We start from the raw sequence: 22416 nt of genomic DNA on the forward strand, positions 1-22416 counted from the left end.
CCAGTGGATAGAAGATCTCTCTCTCACTCTTGTTCTCCATCTCTCTAACTCTGCCTTTCAAATAAATAAGTAACTTTTTAAAAGACTCCGAATACTTTAAAAAATCTATATTTTGACTCACCAATTGCACTTCTAGGAATTTATTCTAAAGAAATAATGATGTACATAAAAATCTAGCTCTCAGGATAACTCCAGCATTGTTGACTATAAAAGTAAGAAAATGGGAAAACACCCATCTGTCCAGATAGAGGATGGGTTGAATGGCACAGCCATATAACAGGGCAACTTCAGTGGAGGCTTCGCCAATGGACCTTGGGCATGGGCATCTTTCCTGCCACAGAGAGAGCTGACAGTATTCAGTGGAAGTGAAGCAGAAGCAGATCCCTAGCCACACAGAGAGCATTGCCAGGAACAGAAAAGTTGCACATACGCACAGAGAAAGCACAGAACACGTGCGGCATGCTGACAACAATCACTTCTGGAGATGGGGTTGCTGGAGATTTTTTCTCTTGCTTACTTAGTACGTGTTCTAAATGTCTTCCACTAGATGCATGCAAGTCTCAGCTAGGTAAATGAGGAAAATATGTTTTCTGCTAAAACATACTCCACCTCTCCTGCCCACTTCAAGGGAACCCCAGCTTGCTGAACCTGTCTGGATGGAGCCAGCCAAGTGTGGACCATGACCTTGTGACACGGTTCAGCTAAGACCCCTCCCAGGCATAGGCCTCCAGCACTTCCCTCTTCCCTTCCTCGCTACTCCCAAGTCCACACCACAGAACTCCGGATCCCATGTCCAGGATTCCTGGTGATTCCCCTTACCTCCTGCCTCTACAGATCCTAGGCAGCCTATGTGTTCATGCTACAGTTCTCTGCTCAAGAAGCATCTGTAGCTCCCCACATTCTTAGGGATATATTCCAAAAGTCTCCACACGACATTCACTGCCCCAAGTTTATTTCAGTTTGTCACTCCTATGCAGCAAAGTAGACCACAGCGAGCCCCAGCTTAGCATCCTGCTGCCTACCCTCTGCTCACACAGTCTAGCCTAACCGGAAATGCCATCCCTGCATCCCAGCCCTCCAAATCTCATGCTTTGCCAGGAGGCTGTCCCGTATTGACTTAGGGTGACTGCCACCTTTTCCAAATCCCCCTCGGAGCTCCTTTGGTTGTTAAGCTGGCAAAGAGTAGTTGAGCAACCACCATGCACCAACACTGTGCTGCTGATAGGGAATGCACACATTTCTACCCATAATTTCTATCCCATAGAGGGCATTGTCCGCTTTATCACTATCTCCAGTTACAGATGTAAAAAGTGACATGCCGAAATACACAGGTCATGAGCAGCAGGGAGAAGGAGCCTGACCGTGGAGGGCGCTGGGGAGGTCTCAGGGGAGAAATGCTGAACAAGTAAGTGGTGAGCTGGAGCAGGAGTCGGAGTGGCAGTCTGAGACAGGACCAGGCAGGAAGGACAGATGTGAGGCTGAGCCTGGCAGGTAAGAGGGAGCCGAGACAGGGGAAGTAACAGGCCACAGCACTCAGGGCGTGTTGGCAAGTGCAAGCAGACATCATCACAGTAGGTTCGGCTTGGTCAGCCACCAGCTGACGTGGATTTCAGAATGATCACTCTGCCCGCAGCGTGGGAAACAGATGTCAGGTAGCAAAAATGGCATAAGAAAAAAAATGGTCCAGGCACAGTCACAGCAGCCAGAGTGAGAGCTGCCAGTAGCCAGTGAAGGATGGGTAGAAGAGAACAGGCTAGCTCAATTCTGAAACTGGAACCAGCAGGACTTGGATTGGGGTTCTGGACAGGGCAAAGGAGACTGGTGGCTAGTGGGGTGACTAGATTCTCGAGTTAAGGACCTGCCTGTACTCTGTTACCTTCCTGGCCCCAGGCAGCCTCAGGTGAGCCAAGGGCAAAAGGAGCAGAGCCAGGATGAGCTCAGCAGGGAGGAGGACAGAGTCAGGGGCAGGGGAAGGAGTTTACAGGAAAGGCTGTGCCTGTAGGAAGCTAGAGCTTCCAGGCTCACAGAGACCCTGAGCCCAGGCGGGATGGAGGGCAGCGCCCCACCTGATGAGAGGTGAGAATAGCGCTGAGCATCCACATCCAAGGACCTAGGTGGGTAAGCTTGGGGACATTTTCTGGTACCTGGGAGCAGTGGTGGGAGGTGGCAGATCACAGACACATGTGTAACCCAGCAGGAAGCCTCGGCACCTGTTGTTGTGTTTGCAGACCTGCCTTTTGAGCAGCTAAAGAGGAAGCCATGAGAAGCCAGCCTGTATGCACGTAGTTACTGTTTGGGAGCACAACGCAGGGAGACAGGTTCTTTGGGTCATCAGCAGGCCTCCTGACACTGTAGGAACAGGGTTGACTTGTTGCTATCCTTCTTGAAACACACATGAGGGAGGAGAAGGCAAAGAGTGAGCTGGTGACCCAAGAAGTGACAGCCTTCCTTCATGTTCTGCTGAGTCTCCCTAGGTGGGGATGTGGGGCCCAAGGCCTGCTGGTCCCTGGGCTCTTGGGAGCACTGTTACTGGGACAGCCTGAGAGGAGCTTCTTGCCCAACGTCACTCACACATCCGCAAATAGGGCTGGTTTCCTGGGTGGCACGATGGCTGGCCCCTCCATCTGCAGGGTCCCCATGGCAGACCAGGATTGCTGGCAGAGGTCACAGCACATAGCGGCTGGGAAGACCCTGGATTTCTGCTGCTGCTCACCTTTGGAGACCAGGAGCCCTGGATCTCTCAAATGCTCTGTGATAGATACCCAGGAACAAATGATGCTGAATGATGCATCCCAGCTCACTAAGCCTGCCACAACTCTGCCCTTCCTGCGCATCTGCGCAGTTCCTGTCTCTTCCTTAATACCACTTTCCCAAATTGCCAAAACATTCCAGATTCATTTATTCTATACCATATTAACATATATGTTCCACTTTACATGTTATATGATTATTCATTGTACATAACTTAGTTATGTTATATATAATATCTTCCACATCTAATCATGTTTATTCCATTATTGTAAAATTATTATTCACAACTACATTTATATTGTTCATATGATAATATATTATGTTCCATATTTTGCATTATTATTCATATTATAAATACTATATTTCGTGTTATTACATTAATTATTCATATAACTAGATATTACTATACTCCATATACAGTTTTCTATAGCTGTGCACTCTCTGTATTGGTGGAGTGCTTCTAATTGCTAGACACCTCATTGAGTGCCTTTTGCCTACCAGCAAGCCCACTACCAGCAGCTCCTGTTACCCATAGCAGCCTGGGCACTGAGGCTATGCAGGCTGAGGACCCACTCAGGGCTGCGTGGGAAAACCGAAGGTGGCCATGTGCCTACACCTGGGCACTGAGCCACAGGGCTGCTCCAGATTCCGGTGGCATCTGATGGCCATGCGCTCACCACCTCGTAGCCCAGCTGCTCCTTGGTGGCTGTGATTCGGGAGCTGGCCAGCCAGAGTCCACCAGTTCAGACCTCAGGCCCCAGTCCCTCCTCTTCACTGAGGCGATTTTCATTGATGGTAAATGCATCCACCACAAAACTCACCCTTCACTCAGAGAACCTCTTTAAACAACAACTATCAGGTCTGAAAGTAAAAACATCTCTAACTTTCATTAAACTTCATGACATCAGCTGTTTGTTGATTTCACTGATGGCTCTACAGGATTCCAGTAAAGGAGTTCAGAAGGGCTTGTGTGTGTGCATCTGCTCTGTGCTTTGACAATAGAAATGGATATCACACAGCACTTGTTGTGGGCCAGCAGCAGGACTCAGCCCTTGACAAGCATGCATCGTTCAACCTTGAGACGTGGATGGTGGTAGCTCTCTCCAAGTGAGGGAATGGAGGCTCAGAGAAGTTAAGTAACTCCCCCAAGGCCACCCAGCCTTGCAGAGGCCACGGATTTTGAATCCAGATCTGCAGACCTCAGAGACTGTGCTCCTAACCAGCTCACACCCTGCCTCAGGACACCATCCAGTGGGAAATACTGAGATTACAGGTGGATTAGATGCTGCTTCTCCCTTAGAGAACTGAGAAAGACACACCTTTAATTCTCATTTGGCCCTGGACTACTTTAATTCCAGCAAATCAGCACCTGCCTATCCACAAGCACACAATGACAGGTACGGATGAAAAATAATGCTTAATATGCCTGCTACCCTTTGCTCTATATGGCCTGGGGAGGAATGCTGGAGGTGCTGGGCAGGTGGCAATTCATGCCAGGGACTCAGACTTCTGCCAGGCACCACTGGGAACATGGTCTCTGCTTCAGGACCCAGAGGCAGATATTTGGTTTCAGTGGTTAAGACATCACTTAGGATGCCTGCATCCTATGTGGGAATGTGCAGATTTGAGTCCGGGTTCTGCTTCCAATCCCAGCTTCCTGCTGATTTGTACCCTGGGAGGCAGCAAGTGGTAAGTCAAGGGCTTGGATCCCTACCAGCCATGTGGGGAACATGGAGTTCTGGGCTCCTGGCCTCAACCTGTTTCAGATCTGGCTATTACAGACATTTGGGGAGTGAATCAGCAGATAAAAGTTTCTGTCTTTCTCTCTTTTTCTGTTTCCCTCTCACCCTCTCTCTTTCTCTGCATTTTCAACAAATAAAAACATGCTAATAAAGCTGTTTAAAATTAGTAGTACAGGGCCCAGCATGGTAGCCTAGCAGCTAAAGTCCTCTCCTTGCACGCTCTGGGATCCCATATGGGTGCCGGTTCTAATTTTAGCAGCCCTGCTTCCCATCCAGCTCCCTGCTTGTGGCCTGGGAAAGCAACTGAGGATGGTCCAAAGCCTTGAGACCCTCCCTGTACCCATGTGGGAGACCTGGAGAGGCTCTGGGTTTCTGGCTTGGGATCGACTCAGTTGCAGCCACTGTGGCCGTTTGGGGAGTAAATCAGTAGATGGTAGATCTTTCTCTCTGTCTCTCCTCCTCTCTGTGTGTCTGACTTTCCAATAAAAATAAATAAATAAATAAATAAATAAATAAATAAATATTTGAATTAAAGGAAAATTTTTAAAAAATCAGTTGTACAAAGTGATTTTTCTTAAGAAGAGAAACCTGCATACCCATCTCTGCACGCAGGTTGGCGACACCAGAACACTGCCCTGTCCTCTGTGCTCAGGATTTTCAGGGTCAGCAGTCAGTGTTGAGTCACTTTCCAGGCTGACATTGAGTGTACAGTTCCTTTAGTCACCGACCCTATCTCCACAAGGCTCAAATCATTATCCTGTCACTTGGCAATATGGGCAAGTGCCCTAGATGCTGGACACTGCTCTAGGCCCTTAGCATAAAGCAGTGACCACAGCAAACAACATTCCCTGACCCCATGGGGTTGATGTCACAGTCTTGCACCTGTCTAGCCATTCCTCAGTGTCTGCTAGAAACTTTTTATCCTCAAGTGCCAGACATGTGAGTGACTAAGCCTGCAGATGATTCCAGAGCCCAAGTGTGGAGTCACCGCAGCCGTCATATCTTCCGGGCTGATGCTCAGCCAATGTGGAACTGAAATATGTCCTTCCCAAATTCCTCACGCAAGCATCCACAAGCATTCTAAGCACCAGTTGTCCTACACTACCGAGATCAGGGTGGCTTCTGGTGCAGGAACAGATCTGGGATTCGCAAGCAAACCATGAAGGGCAGCGGCCCCTGATTAAAGCCCCGCCTTCTAATGTGGGGTAGGTAACCCCGTGAGACTCTGCAAGCCTTTCAGGGGTGCCAGTGGGGGCCAAAGTCTGCAGCCTGCAGCAGTATTCCCAGCACTGCTCCCTTCAGTGAGTCCCCTTCTTTCTTGCCTCACTCACCCCTGCTTCCTGGGATCACTGTGCAGGTAAATGCCCCACCCCCAAGTTCATGTCTGATGCTCAGCTCTCTGAAGAGTCTGCAAGCAGCTTCACCTGCACACATGAGGTGAACAATGCCGCCCCAGCCCCATGGTGCAGGTGCCAAGGCTGAGGCATGGAGGGGTCAAAGGAGTGAAAGTGGACGTCAAGGTCAGGACCCAGGCCTTCTCGCTCATATGCAGCTAAACAATTCTAGATGAGAACAGGCAGAAGGTTCCCAAGCTTTGCTCTCAATGCCTGGAGTCTGGGAGGACACCTTGGAATGTACTGTCATCTGCACTAATGTTCTCAGAGGAGAAAAAAAAAAATGGCAGGGCTCTGTGGCTAAATCCTCACCTTGCACGCGCCAGGATCCCATATGGGCACCGGTTCATGTCCTGGCTGCTCTACCTCCCATACAGTTCCTTGCCTGCAGCCTGGGAAAGCAGTGGAAGATGGCCCAAAGTTTTGGGACCCTGCATCTGCTTGAGAGAACCGGAAGAAATTCCTGACCTTAGCTCAGCTGTTGCGGCCACTTGGGGAGTGAACCAATGGATGGAAGATCTTTCTCTATGTCTCTCCTCTCTCTACATCTGACTTTCCAATAAAAATAACAAATAAATCTTAAAAAGGGGAGGGCAGGACTATGGACCCCCCCACACACACACATTACACCCCAGACAAGAGGACTTCCCAACCTCATTCTTAATCCACAATCACCAGATTAAAAAAAAAAAAAAATCCCTGGGCCTGGCCTGGTAGCCTAGCAGCTAAAGTCCTTGCCTTGCACACACCAGGATCCCCAAGGGCACTGGTTCTAATACCAGCAGCCCCACTTCTCATCCAGCTCCCTGCTTGTGGCCTGGGAAAGCAGTCAAGCAGAGCCCAAAGCCTTGGGACCCTGTGCCCATGTGGAAGACCTGGAAGAAACTCCTGGCTCTTGGCTTTGGAACAGCACAGCACCAACCATTGTGGCCACTTGGGGAGTGAATCATCGGATGGAAAATTTTCCTCTCTGCCTCTTCCCCTCTCTGTATATCTAACTATCCAATAATTAAAAAAAACTATATAAATAAATCTTTTTAAAAAAATCCCTGTGGATAACATCAAATCAATTGTCCACTGGTAAATTCAAATTTCAAAGTTCATATCTTAAAATCTGCTACAAAGGTTAGCATGAAGAGTGTTTCCAGAAAATCTGCAAAGCATCTAATCTATCAGAGTCCCTCTTTTACTTTTGAGGACTAAGGCACAGAGAAATCAGGTAACTTGCTCGAGGTCACAACAGCTCAGCCTAGGAGGCTGGACCAGAGCCACAGGTCACAGAACATTAATACTGACCAAGCAGGAGCTGGGTGCTCCACCCCAAACACCTACATGGTGTGATGCTGGCCCGGGGCAAGACGGCTGATGCAAACCAGAATGAGCCTGAGCTCAGGAGCACATTCACACCCCTCCCCTCTGCATGCAGGACCTGCCACAGAGTGGAGAAGGGACACTGAAGGACAGGCAACACGGGTGATACAAAGCCTAGGGGCATGGCTTCTGACTGCAGAGGCAGGTAGTCGGGACCTGAGTGGAACAGTGGGCAGGGCTGCCCCTAGAGGTTTGCTTTAAGCATACAACCAGCAGGTGCAGTTTTTGACCCAGCTGAGAGGCCTGCTCTTAACATTGCCAGCTGCAGCCAGCCTTCCTGAGGGATGGAATTGCTAGAGGATGGGCAGACTAGAGACACTACCTTCCCCCACACGCCTTGCCGGTGCCCGTTCCTTGTCATGCTCAGCATCAGCATGGCCCAGGGAGAGACTGGAGCTGAGGGGTTTGGGTGGGAGGACTCAAGATGGCCCCGGAAGATCAATAGAGGTAAACCCAAGCCCCCAAGCCCCTCCTTCTGGTCTTGACTGCCCCACCCACCTTGTCTTTGAATAGCCATGGAGCATGCATACTTGGGGCTCAGCAGTTTTGTTTCCAAAATCCCTGGAGAAAAGGGGCTTCAACAGGAAAATTTCCTACACAGAACTATGTCTCTCCCCCTCAGACTTGGAGCACTAGGATCAGCACCCGGCACCTGGAGGTTTGCATTGCACCCCTCCATGTGCTCTAGGGTGATTGCTCCCCGCTCCATTCAGCCCCCACCCCAGCTCCCCAGCCTCGGTGCCCTGTGTTTGAGGTTACTACTCCAACAGTGCTCTGGAGAGCATGCTTCTGGGCCACCTGCTGGAGAACTAGCCGGAAACCAACTCTCCACTCACACGTGCCCAGCTGAGAGGCCCCAAGAAGTACAGAACAGGTGAGTATTCTGCAGGAATCTTCCCTTGGGGTAAGACCAGACCTCTCCAAACTGGCTTGAGCTCCTACCTTGTCAGCACTCTTGGGTCTTCCATGCTCCTTTAGGTCTACCAGCCTCCTGATCCACACCTAACCCACCTGGAACCCATTCAACTTCTGGCCTGGACTACAGCTACTGCAGCAACATGAATTAGGGCAGCCACCACGGTGTCAACTGCAGAGGGGTTCCCCATGAGCCACCTGAGTCCTGCCCCATGACCTCCACTGACAGGAGGAAAGAGACTGAGACATCCAGGGCACTACCAAGGCACAGGGTGGGTGGGACACGGACACTCATTAAGTCCTGCTAGTTCTCACTGCCTGCCCCGCTGAGGGAGGAGGCTGTTGTCCCCTTACCCTACTCTTCTCTGCAGCCACCAGGGGCAGGTGGGCTGGACAATGCCCAGAGAAATGTCACCGCCTGCGGGAACCCATCATCTCATCCATCTCAGCCCAGTAGCTCCTCCTAACCATCGGCTCTGTAGCAGATGCTGGGGCCCTGCCGGACCGACACCTCGATGATTCCAGCTCAGAAGTAGCTCCTCTGGGGAACCCGAAGTAGGGTGGTGACTGGGGAAAGCAAGCGGGAGCTGCAGCTGGGGCTGCAATTTGCGCTCAAACCACCGGAGTGTCCGGGAGTGCCGCTGCCTGGCAGGATTAAAGCACCTGCCGGCTTCCATCTCCACCAGCTGGGAGCGACACCCCGCGGCAACCGAGCCCGAGCGGACGCCAAAACTATCTGTACCAACTCGAGTCTTGCTCATCCCTTCTGGATAACCCCTACGTTTGGCCTGCAATGATGCCCCATCACCACCAGTTCCAGGCCCCAAACCCTAAGATACTGAGAAAGTTTGCACAAAACTTACAAATGCTGTGAAATAGGAGCTAGCAACTTCATCCCAGCCTAAGAATGCCGCACTCCACCCGCTACCCAGCTTCCGCCAGAGTGTGCGTCCCTGCCCCGGGCAGATAACCGGCTGTCAGGCGTCCGCCAGACCCTCCGAGTGCCCAGGAGGCCCCGGGCACACTCCTGTTTCGCCTAAGGTCGCCACTGGGGCGCGCCGCAAACCAGGGGCGGGACGCCCCAGGCTGCGAGTGGTTTTTCAGCACTTTATCAAGCGCTTTGTTTTCTCGGGGAGCCCAAGGGTCTCAGGGGGAGGGCAGGGGAGACCCGCCCCTCAGAGGGTTGCGCCGGCTCGCCCCCCATCTCATTTGCATTTCAAAGACAAACTTCTGCCTGACTTCGGCGGCGACTGCACCTACCGGCTTTGCACGGGTCGTGGTAATGCCCCAGCTGCTGCTCCGCGCCGTCTTCGCCTTCCAGGGCCGAGTAGTCCAAGACGGCATCCGGGTGCTCCCCGAACCCCACAGCCCGGCGCAGCAACAGCAGCAGCAGTAGCAGCAGTGGTACGGAGACCCCGAGCGCGGTTGCCCGGGGCATGGTGGCGAGGGTTCGGCAGGGACCGAGGCAGTCGCGCGCACGGAAAGCCCGGTCCGAGGACTAATGGTGTACAGGTTGGCGTCGGTGGCGGCAGGGAAGCGTTGGTTACGCGCAGCTGTAGCGCATGGCTCTGGCGCAGAGAGAGCAGAGTGCGGCGCCCCCCGTCCGCGTCGGAGCACCGGGAAAACCACGGCTAACGGCGACTTGCCCAGCTGCCGATGCTGCGGCGGCTGCGAGTGTGGTGGTGGCGGCGGTGGTTGGAGCAGTGGCCGCTCCGCCCCCTTTCACCGGGCTGGACCACACAGCCCTAACCAGGGGCGCCGGACAGCCAATCACTCGGGCGCCCGAGGCGAGGCCCCTCCTCTTCCCAGCACCTCAGCAACTTCGAAGGGGAGCGAGGTGAAGAAGCTAAAGACAGAGGCCCGGGGCTAGCGGCGTGCCCACCAGTCCAAGGCGTCCTTCACCGGGGTGCCCCTCGGTCCCCGGTCCCCGAGAAGACTGCTCCCGGAGATGAGGATGGGCTTTCCGCACTGCTTTATTCTCAGAACTCACTTTACAACTCCAGAAGCACACGTGGACGAAAGCAGCAGCAGGGGTTAGAGTTCAGGGGGCAACACAAGGAGCCCGAAGTGCAGGCGCGCGTCTCCAACTCGCAATGTGCTTTTGGACAGCTGTCACGCGCAGGGCGAGGTGAATCTTCAAGCGCCTTTCCGTGCAGAATTGCCGATCTTTTCATAGGGAATTACCCTTCTCCTGGCTCGCCGAACATTCCCTTCTCCAGCCACGTAAGGCGCTCGCTGCAGTACCAGCCAAACTTACATGTGGGCTGATGGTGTGTAAGGAAGACTTTTATTAAAAATATATATTTACGGATTTCTGTTGTAAAACGGCCAAAGAAGACTCCTACAAACTGTCAAGTTATTTACACGTACTGCTTGTATCATTTTATAGACGTGTCCTATTAAACCACTCAACTTTTCATGCGATGTATTACAAGTGATTTTTTTTGCCAATTAAAAATATGCACACAGATAACTTTGGAACATAACTAAGAGCTACTTGAAACCCATTACCACATTGCATATTAAACATAAAAATCGTCAGAACTGACTGAACCATTATGATTTGCAGACATTACAAGGGCCTTTCAACAACTTTTTATGCAAGCGAAAATGCCCTAATAAGGAAGCATAACACACCATAATGTTTGTGCAAAGGTTTTTAACATCACATACAGCATCTTTCATTTAAACTCCAAGCAGAAAAAAAGGGATTGACTGACCTTCCCTTTGGGGAGTCCATAGCCACCAAGATAAAACAGCCCACCCTGGTCCCTACACCAAACTCTGGACTTCATGCATTACTAGTCCCCTGCCTTCTCGTCTACTGACTAGCATGATAAGCCCTTTAAAGCATAAATGGGCAAGAGTTAACCACTAAAAGGGCGCTACCAGATACTGATCCCACTTCATGCTGAATTTCCATCAAACTGACACATGCAAGATTCAGACCTTCTGGGCAAGCACCATCTGGATAGGAACGAGAAAGGGAAATGGAATTCTGGAGGAATGGGTGCCACCAAATGGCAGGGAATGCCAAGTGGCCACTAAATAGGCAGTAGGTGTGGGAAGTTGTTGCCTGAATGCTGCAAGGAGTCAAACCCAGCGCCATCATCCCCTGCATTTACCCCCGTGAAGGTCACCACCTGTCAACAGACAAGTGCACACAGTCAACATCTAAAAGGCTAACAAAATGCTGTGACACGTCCAGGTCTCCAGATGGCACAGCTAGCCAACTGGCTTCCTCAGCAGTGGGTTATTCCTGTGCAGGACACACATTACAGGCCGTGTTTCATGCAAAGTTGTGAGCTTTGCCTCTAAACCCCACCTGGTGGAGCTGCCAGGTTTTCTCACCATCACCCATCAAACTGTTGTGAGGACAGGCTGCTCCAGGATGAGCATGCTGTGGCTTTCTGTGTTGAAAGAAGGCCTGTCTCCATGTTGTGCTACTTCAGCTTTTAACCAATGAATGTCAATGGAAGGGTTGGGCCGTACGAATAAAGGATAAAGAGGAATAATGAAAAAAGGAAGGTTAACGATTCTTATTGAGTCTACCTACAGCTCCTGACTGCACTTGTAATTCCAATCTGGGTTCAGTTTTAAAATACATATTTTGCTTTAATTCAAATCCTAAGAAAAATGGGTAAATTAAAAGGAGACTTTATAAACTAAAGCAGCCCAACTCAGTCCTGCTACATTCCTACTCACTGCAGACCTCCTGTCCTAGCATCTCTGATCCTGCACAACACCTGCAGGCGGACACAGGCATCTCTTCACTCTCTGCCTTGCTTACCTTGCTCACCTTGCAGCCATTCTCAGACCCCTTCATGTTTACCCAGTTTGGTTCTTCCTAATGACCCCACCCAATCCAGGACTAATTTTGTCTTTGACAGGTCATCACCATCTCCTCCCATGCAGGGAGAACCTCCAGGGGAAAGTGGGTGTTCACTGCCCAAGTTCACTCCTTCACTTACAAGGTACTTTTGGGTACCTTAAAAAATTAGTATTAAATACTGTGACCCTTTTGAATGGCTGCCTACAAACACGTGCAGCTCTCCCACACCTGCATCCGGTTGCCAAACTGGTTTATCAAGCTCTGCAACCACCAGTGGGCCTTCCCTGCACCTTTGCAGCCTGGACTCCTGACACCTCCCACGCTCTGCTCTTGCTGGTTCACACTTCCATATTTCTGCTGGGCACCTTGATAACTGCACATCCCACACCTGCGTGCCAACATCTATTCTAAGAGCAACTGCGTTTCTGCCACTTTGCTATTCAGGTCTGCACTAGCCAACTGAGCTGCAGTGGCCTCTGCCTCCTTCTAGAGTCTATCTTCCTTCCACTCACCTGTAAAACTAAGTCCCATAATCTTAGCGACTTCAACTGAGCCATTAAGAATAATTATTACATTGGCCAATATAGAATAACTCCTAACTTTTCCCTGCAACTATCTCCTGATATTTTTCTCTGAAACTGCTGCCAATTTAAACACCCAAACTCTGAAAATTAGTCATTTCAAATAATTTTAAACACATTTGTAGACTACATGGACTCTTTGTATACCAGTTGAGACGTGTTCCCCACCTTTCTACTGTTACACTGTAAATTAAATAAATTGTGCTACCAATAAGCTGGCTGCCTAATAAACTCCTTTCAATCCTTAGTCTTCTAACCAGAAAAGTGTTCACTGAAGAGATTTCAAAAAATTCAAATTTGTACTTTACACTCACTCCTTGATTATGGAAGCTACCAAGATGATGTTGACTAAGGCAGCTAATAAAGTTAGGGGAAATATGGAGGCTCCTAAGGGTTTAAAAGCCATCTTAAAATGGAAACAAAAAATGAATACAAATAAATTGGAGTCACCGATTTGAATGTGACAAAAACAACCCTTTTCCACTTGCATAGCACACTCATTTCCAACATGACTGCTAAACAAGCAAACAGCCCCATTTTACAGATACAACAATCAAGACAACAGTGCCCTACTCTTGATTATTTCTGGGATTTTAAAAAAGCCTCTTTAGCTACCCTAGAGTTCTTTATCAAAAAACATAGCTATACCTACCTTACAGGTTATACAAGATGGCTCTTAGGGAGTGCTTGAAACTGCTTTGGGAAAGCAGTCAAGTACTAACAAAAGCAATCTACTACTCATCAATCAGAATGACAGGTGTAGGGGTAATGGGTTCAACTGCAGGATTCAAGGTTTGTATATAAATAAAAGTTAAAAGGAGAGTAATAAAAGACATTTTTAAAGGAAGACAAACTCTATTCATTATGTCAGTCTGTCAATCTTCCTGCAATCCCCCCCAATAAAAATGGGGGTATATTAAACCTTAAATTTGAAATTTTTCAATGCAGGGGTCAGCTGGCTGTTTTGTGAAGTTACAAGGGACCACGACCAGCCTCATTAGTCAGTGTACTCTTTCCATGCGTGCTTTTGAGCTGTTAACAGCGGAGCAGTTGTGACTGGGATGGCATGGCCCTGAAACTCTAAAATGCTAGCTGGCCCCTGGCAGGAAGCATGCCGACCTTGCTTTATTTCACAGCAGAAAGCTATTAGCAAAGCCCTCATATGCATGTTAACAGTGATGGGCTGTACCTATGCTTGTTCCCTCTATTTCAAAAAGCAAAGAAATAAAGCATCCAAAGGAGGTTAAGTTTAACTTTTTATTACTTCTTAAAAAATCCAGATAAATTAACAGACTAGATCAGAACCTCAATCATAATTGATACATTTTATGCGGAATTCCTATTACTAAAAATCCCATTGGAATATGGCCTATACAAATCAAAGATGTATACAAACTGGAAATGACCATCAAACAGTAATTGCACCAACTGCCCTTGCCCTGGACATTAGGGGATTTAGAAAATTCAACTTTTGGGAACTACTCTTTTATCCTTCAAACAGAATCATTCCAAAGTTATTCCTTTTTGTCTTACATCCTTGCTGTAATAGCTTTCAACTGACCTACACCGATGAATTGGGATAAACACCCACTGTGCTGGTTTGATCAAGTACAGCAGGCTTGGCCTAGCAATGCTTTCATACAAGTAGCTTTCAAAACAATTTATTTCCATTTTCTAACAGAGAAATAAGATTTTTGCTTGGTTTTTGTCTTTGCATACTTATGTTTACAGCCCCAACAAGGTCAAATCACATGCCTTTTAGGAAATGCTCATAGCGTAGAACTAGAGTTATATCTCACAGTGTTTTTCTGCAACTATATGTGGACCCTACCTGTGGATCGACCCTACCTGTGGATCCAGTCTATTTCTATCCACACTTCCAGACAATCATAAATTTTCATTTCTCTGCCCTGACAACTTGATTGTTAAAATACTGCTTCATCACTATAAAATTTTTAATGAAGATACAAAACATTAATGGATATTTATATTTTCCTAAGTCACTACTCCTATTACATGTTTCAATAAATCAAGAGAATGAAGCACTAAAGACATACTGAACTCTAAATGTAATACACAGATGCAACTGCAGTTTCAATTAAAATAGGTCTCCTCCCAAGAATGCACATTCAGAAGCCCTTCAGCCTATAGCTTTTCCTGAACGAATCAATACACTTTTTCTTTTTTACGTGTGTAAAGCTTCAGGAAGTTTTAAATTACATTTTGTGTTTCCACGACATTTGGCATAAGGTATTCAGTAAACATGTAGGAGGTAAGTTATATCAAAATGAACACAATTCTGAATAAACCCTATGTAAAGTGGCTTAAACTAGAATTTGTGGCAACCACCCTCTGCGAGGTCTTACCTGTGCTCAACGGGAAGCACAGGGGCATACCATTCCCTAGGCGTAACTATCACCATTGCCTAATGACTCCTGAGAATATGGAGCTTCACTGATGGGCAAGCCAGGTACAATCCAGGAGACAGAAATGCGACTGGTGAATGCTTTGTCTTCCCTCCAGCCTTTCCATCCCTACCTTATCAACTCTTGTACTAGGATACATGTATAATGATGTCAGCTGCTAAAGGAATTAACTTTCAGGAAAAGCATGCTTAAAGATGTATGGAGAAAGTTTAGCTTCACTTTTTGCTAATCTCAAAAAGTGTCAGCTGATAAGCTGAGAAAACATTAAAAAATGACAAACACATTGCATTAGCTGGAGTGAAGAAATCCTATCTTTCAATTAAATATTTTATTTTGCTACCCTACAACTGAGAGCTAGGGCACTAAAGCATTTCTTAACTACAGCTTCTTCAAGATACACTGATATATTTATTCAGCCCCTCTAGGGACCTATAAACCAATGTAAGTCCTTCTCTAAAGGACTTTTCAAAGTGGTTCACATTACTTTGAATGCTCTTAATGTATTTGGAAATAAGAATATTATTTTTCACTATCATTTTTCCAAAGAACTTCAATTTTTGATTGAATCAAACTTCAAAGTTTGATTTAGCAGAATGAATGAGTGCACCTGAAAACAGCTAACACATACACTTCAAAAACCCTATCATAAGACATTTCATATTACTAAGACAAAACCCTGCTGTCTAGTACATACTTCATTTAGATATGTTAAAGCAATTACTTTAACATGCAGTTTAAAAGCCACAAGTATAAGTAATTAAACACTGAAAATTTTAAAGGCAGATTAAGAAGGAAGAAAAATGGAAGAAGAGGCGGATACCATTTAACGTAACATTTTGACTTTAAGAATAGGATCTACCTACAGCATTTAATCAAATTCCTGTTTGTTCATGTGAATAAGGAAGTGGTTTAGAAGTCAAATTTCTTATCCTTGATAAGCCTTACATACCACAATAGGATGTAGAATCTATCAATTTATAGAAACATATTTTGCAATGCAAACATTTTCTAACTATTAACGGCATGAGTTTCATGTTAAAGTTTAAATACAGCTGTTTGGAGTCTTTCCAAAGTACCAGTATACAGCATTGTCTTAGGTGATCAACAGCAAACTAGTGCATAACATAGCAAATCATTAAGCCAGAAACTCTGGGAAAACTTCACATTATGGACCATTCCAGAAAAATATATCCAAAATTAAAATCACTTCTCTTAGAAAACAGTAACCTTTATTGTTCATACAATAGTGAGCTTACCACTTGTACCCCAACCCTTCACACCAACCTGGACAGATTTTGTGCCACAATTTCATTCAAGGGCTTTTTGACAAGACTGGAGAATCTAGAGATTTTTAAAGTATGAGTCCCCTCTATCAGTATAGTTTATAGCATAATTTAAAAACAAAGACAAGAGAAAACAAACCAACAAAAAAAATCCCAGCATTCAATAATACTGCCTTCAATCTGTAGACATATCTATTTCCACAAAACAATTTGGTCAGGAAATTTTATTTGAACATCCTAAAGCAATAATGCTTTAGATGTTACTTAACTGTCCCAGGCAGGATTAACAAAATTAAATGTTTCTAAATCACAAATTTAGCTCCTGTAGTCTTGGAAAGGAAACAGAGAAAAACAACCCCCCCGCCCCAAAAAAGAACTCTGACACACACTTTTGAAGAAACCCCAATGTTCTCATGCAGTGGTAGGCAAGATGTAAAAAGCCACCCAAATCCACACATTTCTACACCAATCATCATCAGAAAAAAAGACTCCGTAGCCACTCTGTACATCCAAATGCATTTGGGAATCTATACCTACGTTACTTTGTTTAATGTTATATACATTTATAACCCACCCCCTTTGTAATAATTTCTTATGTAAAGCCTTCATTCAAATCCAAAAAAGATGACTAACATGGGGAGGAAAAAAAAAAAGATAATCACTTTAGACATTCAGTTAAAATGTATTTATCTAGATCTCAAAATGTTTAATAAAAACAAATTATCTTCTCCATTTAACATTCTGCTTGCTTTCTAACTGTACAGTAAATCGCATTGTGGAGAGTACACCTCTATCTTCAGACTGCATTTTCTTTGGATGGAATTAGGATGTAACTGGATAGTTTTAAGATAAATAAATGGGAAGGTAGTTCAACTAAGATGACAGCAGATATTACATGCAGGATTTAATATTTTTTAAAATTTTCTCTTAAAGAAAAAAAAAGGATGCAACTGAATTTGGGGAGAAGGTAAAAAAAAACCCTGGATTCAATATATAAAAATGTCCCACAATAGGTCGACCATGGCAGTAAAAATAAGAGAAAAAAGTAGCCTTTCTGGAACATCATTTCTCAACAACATAGAAATACTAAGTGCCAAGAAGATTTCTACCCATGTAATTTTAGCATCCACATTTCCCTCTATTTATTTTATTGGAACAAATGCTTTAAATAAACTATTTGTCCTCTTCACTGAAGAGAGCTGGTCTATTTCATCTTTAATGAGCTAGTTTTTGGGAAGATTAGCCATGTACTGTAGTAATGCCTACTGCATAAAATTCAAGCATTTGCTGTGAACAGTTGGAGAAAGCAGTCAGTAAGAACCTAGGATCAATGGAAACAGATGTTACGCCATCCATGACAGAGAAACCCACAATGTACCCAGTGCTAAGCCCAAATCTCTTCCTTTGCTTTTTTGCTGTGCAAGTTCCACCCCTATCAAACAGAAACTGATCCGAAGTTCCAGACTTCCTTAGGTCTCTAGTCAATTTTCACATTTGTATAGATTTTTCGGACAAAGGCACTTGTTCCCATGTAACCAATTGCTCCTGCAAAGATAAAATAAGACGTTTTGAAATAAAAACATGCAGAGTAGGATCCATCATTTACAGACAGTGAATACCCACTATTCTGCAGTCATTTTTTCAAGATAATAACTTTATATTAGTCCCTCTGAACTTGTTAAAATTACATTTTCTCTGAAAATCAACTACTATCATTATATATTAAGTCTGACCTAAAGTGATTTTTAAAATATCAAACAGCAACTATTACTTATGTAATTAATGATTAGGGAGTTAAAAATGATAAGGGTGCTTCAAAAACTTTGTAGAAAACACATCCATAATATTTCTAGAGTTTTGGTCTACATAATTTCAGAATAGGTACTTAGGGATTCTTAAGATAGTATACATAATCTTTATCATTAAATTAGTAGGCCTTTATGTTTATGTACCAAAATAAACATCTTTTAATTATTCTCCTGTGAATTTTTTGAAGCAGAAAAACATTATCCTAGGGTTAGTAAAACAGTATTAATACACATTAATAAATGTTCCAAAACTATATGGACATGTAAGTTAGAAGCGACAGGGATTCTCTTGGAGATGAACAGAGAGCAATGGCTTTTGAAGCACTAGAGCAGAGCGATTCTCTAATAGTTTCTTTCTCACATTTAAGTTATAGAGCAGTGTTGCTGGTAAAAAGAAGGATGATAGATAAGTAAGACCAGAATTATGAAATGTTTCTGAATAAGTAGCCTCATTTGGACTCAAGACATTAGGAAGCAGGATACTTGGCTACCTCCTGTGTAGAAAGGCCTGGTACATGCTAAGGATCTCAATATATTATCTATTGAATGGAGGAAGGAAGTGGATAGTTCTCTACTGTCAATACTAAGGACTCTTTAGAATGAGACAGTTGGTTATTGAACTGTCAAAGGAAACTCTCCAGTAGATTTAGGAATTTATCAGTTGGCCCACTATTATCAAAAATTTAAAAAGAAATCTTTAATGAGCTAACAACCACACACACATACACGCACACCTAACTGGTAACTTTTTTTTTTTTTTAAAGATTTATTCATTTTTATTACAGCCAGATATACACAGAGAAGGAGAGACAGAGAGGAAGATCTTCCGTCCAACGGGCCGATGCGCGTCGATCCGAAGCCGGGAACCTGGAACCTCCTCCGGATCTGCCACGCGGGTGCAGGGTCCCAAAGCACTGGGCCGTCCTCAACTGCTTTCCCAGGCCAAAAGCAGGGAGCTGGATGGGAAGTGGAGCTGCCGGGATTAGAACCGGCGCCCATATGGGATCCGGGGCTTTCAAGGCGAGGACTTTAGCCACTAGGCCACGCCGCCGGGCCCCTAACTGGTAACTTGAATCAACTTTTAGTTTATTTTCACTATTAAGTGAAATGAAAGAAGCAAGTATTTACTCTGCCTTTTCTATATACTAACTGTACCTCAAAGTAACTAAATGGTTTTTGAAATGAATAACTATTCCTATTAGACATATCCTGGCTAGTAAATACAAAGTTCTGATTTAGGCAAAGATTGTAACTGGGTGCTAATCTCACGGAGGTTTTCAAACTACTGCAAAGTATTCTTGGACAAACATGCCCAAGTGTGATCAAGCCTAAAGACTGAACTATCTGTAATTATCACAGAAAATAGGGAAGATGGGGAGTACATAAACAGTAAATGATACCGCAGCAACACAATCAGACAATCCAAACTGTGGAAAACATTACAGGAACTTTTAAAAAGTTCTTTTGAAAAACAAATTGCAAAAGAAGAGAAAACATCTATAGCTCTGGAGAACCTAAATGATACTTAACCAAGCAATGCATGGATCTTAATTTTGATCTTGACATAAACAAGCTATTACAAAAGAGATATAAGGCCTGGTGCAGTAGCCTAGTGGCTAAAGTTCTTGCCCTGCACGCCTGCGATCCCATATGGGTGCCAGTTTATGTCCCAGCTGCTCTACTTCCCATCCAGCTCCCTGCTTGTGGCCTGGGAGAGCAGTCAAGGACGGCTCAGGGCCTTGGGACCCTGCACCCACATAAGAAACCTGGAGGAGGCTCCTGGCTCCTGGCTTCGGATCAGTAGAGCTCCAGGAATTGAGGCTGCTTGGGGAGTGAATCGGCAGATGGAAGATCTTTTTCTCTGTCCCTCCTGCTCTTTGCATATCTGACTTTCCAATAAAAATAAAATAATCTTAAAAAAAAAGATACAGTAACACTAGTTGAATACTAATTTAATGCTTCATCATTTTTATAAATTATCCTGAGCTTTAAAGAGAAATTAATATTAAAATATTTATAGTTAAAATGATACAAGCTCTGAAATTTATGTCAGAATAAAAAGAGGAATGGGTAAACCTTCAGCTCAGTCGTTACGACAGGCTAAGACACCCACATCTCACACTGAAGCTCTGGCTTCAATCACTAGCCCTGGTTGCTGACTCCAGGTTCCTGCTAATGCACTTCCAGGAAGGCAATGCTCATGGCTCCAGTAGGTGATTCCCTGCCATCCACATGGGAGACTCAGATTATGTACGGGGGTCCCAGCTTCAGCTTTGGTCTAGTCCTGGTCACTGAAGGATTCGGGGAAAGATCAGTGGAGCAGAGCTGTCTCTCTCTCTCTCTCAATGTTTCTTTCTGCCTCTCAAATGAATAAAAAAATTTTAAAGTGAGATAAATTAGAGGGTATAAGGAAGACTTGCCATAAGGTGGTAACTACTGGCGTTGGGTACTATATATGTAATGACTCACTATATACACTACTGCACCTCTTGGTATGTATTTTAAATTTTGCCAGAAATTAAACATTAAAATCACCAAAAAAACATGTCACAATGACAAGTCAAATGTATTTCCGGTTATTTTTGTAATGACCACAGACACTTCTTATACAAATATTACACTCCAAACCTGAGTTCTCAAAACACACAGAAAAACCTATAAATCCAATTTTCCAGACTTACAAAATATTGTTCCCCTTTCAGGATGGATATGCTTAAAATCAAAACACTACCTTGTAATAAAAATAAATAAATCTTAAAAAAAAAAAAAAAGGGCCCGGCGGCGTGGCCTAGAGGCTAAAGTCCTCGCCTTGAACGCCCTGGGATCCCATATGGGTGCTGGTTCTAATCCCGGCAGCTCCACTTCCCATCCAGCTCCCTGCTTGTGGCCTGGGAAAGCAGTTGAGGACAGCCCAAAGCTTTGGGACCCTGCACAGCGTGGCAGATCCAGAAGAGGTTCCAGGTTCCCGGCTTCAGATCGGCACAGCACCGGCTGTTGCGGCTCACTTGGGGAGTGAATCATCAGACGGAAGATCTTCCTCTCTGTCTCTCCTCTCTGTATATCTGACTTTGTAATAAAAATAAATAAAGCTTTAAAAAAAAAAAACAAACAAAACAACACTACCAACCCAGGGGAACATTTTTACTAATCAGGAGTATCTTAAGAATAAACCTATCAAAAACTTGAATTTCTTTTTTTTTTTTTTTAAAGATTTATTTTATTTTTATTACAAAGTCAGATATACTGAGAGGAGGAGAGATAGAGAGGAAGTGGAGCTGCTGGGATCAGAACCAGCGGCCATATGGGATCAAGGCGAGGACCTTAGCCACCAGGCCACGCCGCCAACCCCAAAAAACTTGAATTTCTAAAACGAGAATATTGTATATGCTTGTTAGTTTCCTTGAAACAAAAACACTAATGCTCCTACAGAAAAGACTATAACAATTTAAAAACCTCCTGTCTCAACACAGTCATTCCTTTCATACATTAAAAAAAAAACCTACACACAACAAATATGCTCCTTTAATTAATGTTTTAGCAGAATTAAGTGATAGTTATGTACAATTTTTGCATAAATGATGACCTTTTAACCAGTTTCAGTCTGAAAAGTTTTTCCAATCTCAACCCCCAAATAGATGAACACTCAAGATATATAAATCCATTAACAATGAATAATACTAGGGCACTGTCAGAGCAGCAAGAAACTAAAAATGTACCAAGATTTTTAGCAAGATAAAATCCAAGAGAAGACAGAGTCGAGAAATTTAGTTAAGATTCATTTCTTCTTGTTGTTCTTTTTATTTTTTTGTGAATGTCAAGACGCTACATTACTTTCACTCTCCATAATAACATGAAGAAAGTCAAGGAAAAATGTTAACCTTAGAGATAATCATGTATCTGTCCTCGTCTGAGTGCTGAGGATGATTTCAGAGCAGCTGTGAGCAGCACTCTGAAGTGAGTGGCTAATGATATTAGGGAACCTTATGATTAACTAAGGATAGTGAGGGCATCCCACATGGCATGATCTGGACTTTACTTTCAGAGCAATCTTTCCAAGTTGGTTAACTATGAGCCCAGTGAATGGCTTTCACAGCAGCTGTAATAAAACATGTGGTTACAGTCTTCCCTCAGAAATGAGTTTCACTATTCTCTGTCAACCTCATGTGTGTGAACACACACATGGTCACACGATGGTATATTCAAACTGAATACACTATTGCGGAGGAACAGAGCAATCCCAGTGCCCCAACAATGTGCACAAACACAAGGACCCAGCTTTGAACAAAATTCTTTTATCTTTCTTTTTCTACTTC

The 22416-nt window shown here is 44.9% G+C and overlaps 2 protein-coding genes across 2 annotated transcripts in view; both read right to left on the minus strand.

The window, feature by feature from the left end:
* TLL2 (tolloid like 2) overlaps nt 1-10643 on the minus strand; it is a 111624-nt gene extending 100981 nt beyond the window's left edge. Inside the window, exon 1 of the mRNA XM_004580014.2 lies at nt 9434-10643. Coding sequence (XP_004580071.2) covers nt 9434-9611 — 178 coding nt within the window. The 5' untranslated portion in view covers nt 9612-10643. The remainder of the gene's footprint in view (nt 1-9433) is intronic.
* A 3188-nt stretch (nt 10644-13831) lies between these two features.
* Nucleotides 13832-22416, minus strand: part of TM9SF3 (transmembrane 9 superfamily member 3) — a 66314-nt gene continuing 57729 nt past the window's right edge. Inside the window, exon 15 of the mRNA XM_058671640.1 lies at nt 13832-17840. Coding sequence (XP_058527623.1) covers nt 17773-17840 — 68 coding nt within the window. The 3' untranslated portion in view covers nt 13832-17772. The remainder of the gene's footprint in view (nt 17841-22416) is intronic.

This window comes from Ochotona princeps, chromosome 13, assembly GCF_030435755.1.
Source record: "Ochotona princeps isolate mOchPri1 chromosome 13, mOchPri1.hap1, whole genome shotgun sequence".
NCBI lineage: Eukaryota > Metazoa > Chordata > Mammalia > Lagomorpha > Ochotonidae > Ochotona > Ochotona princeps.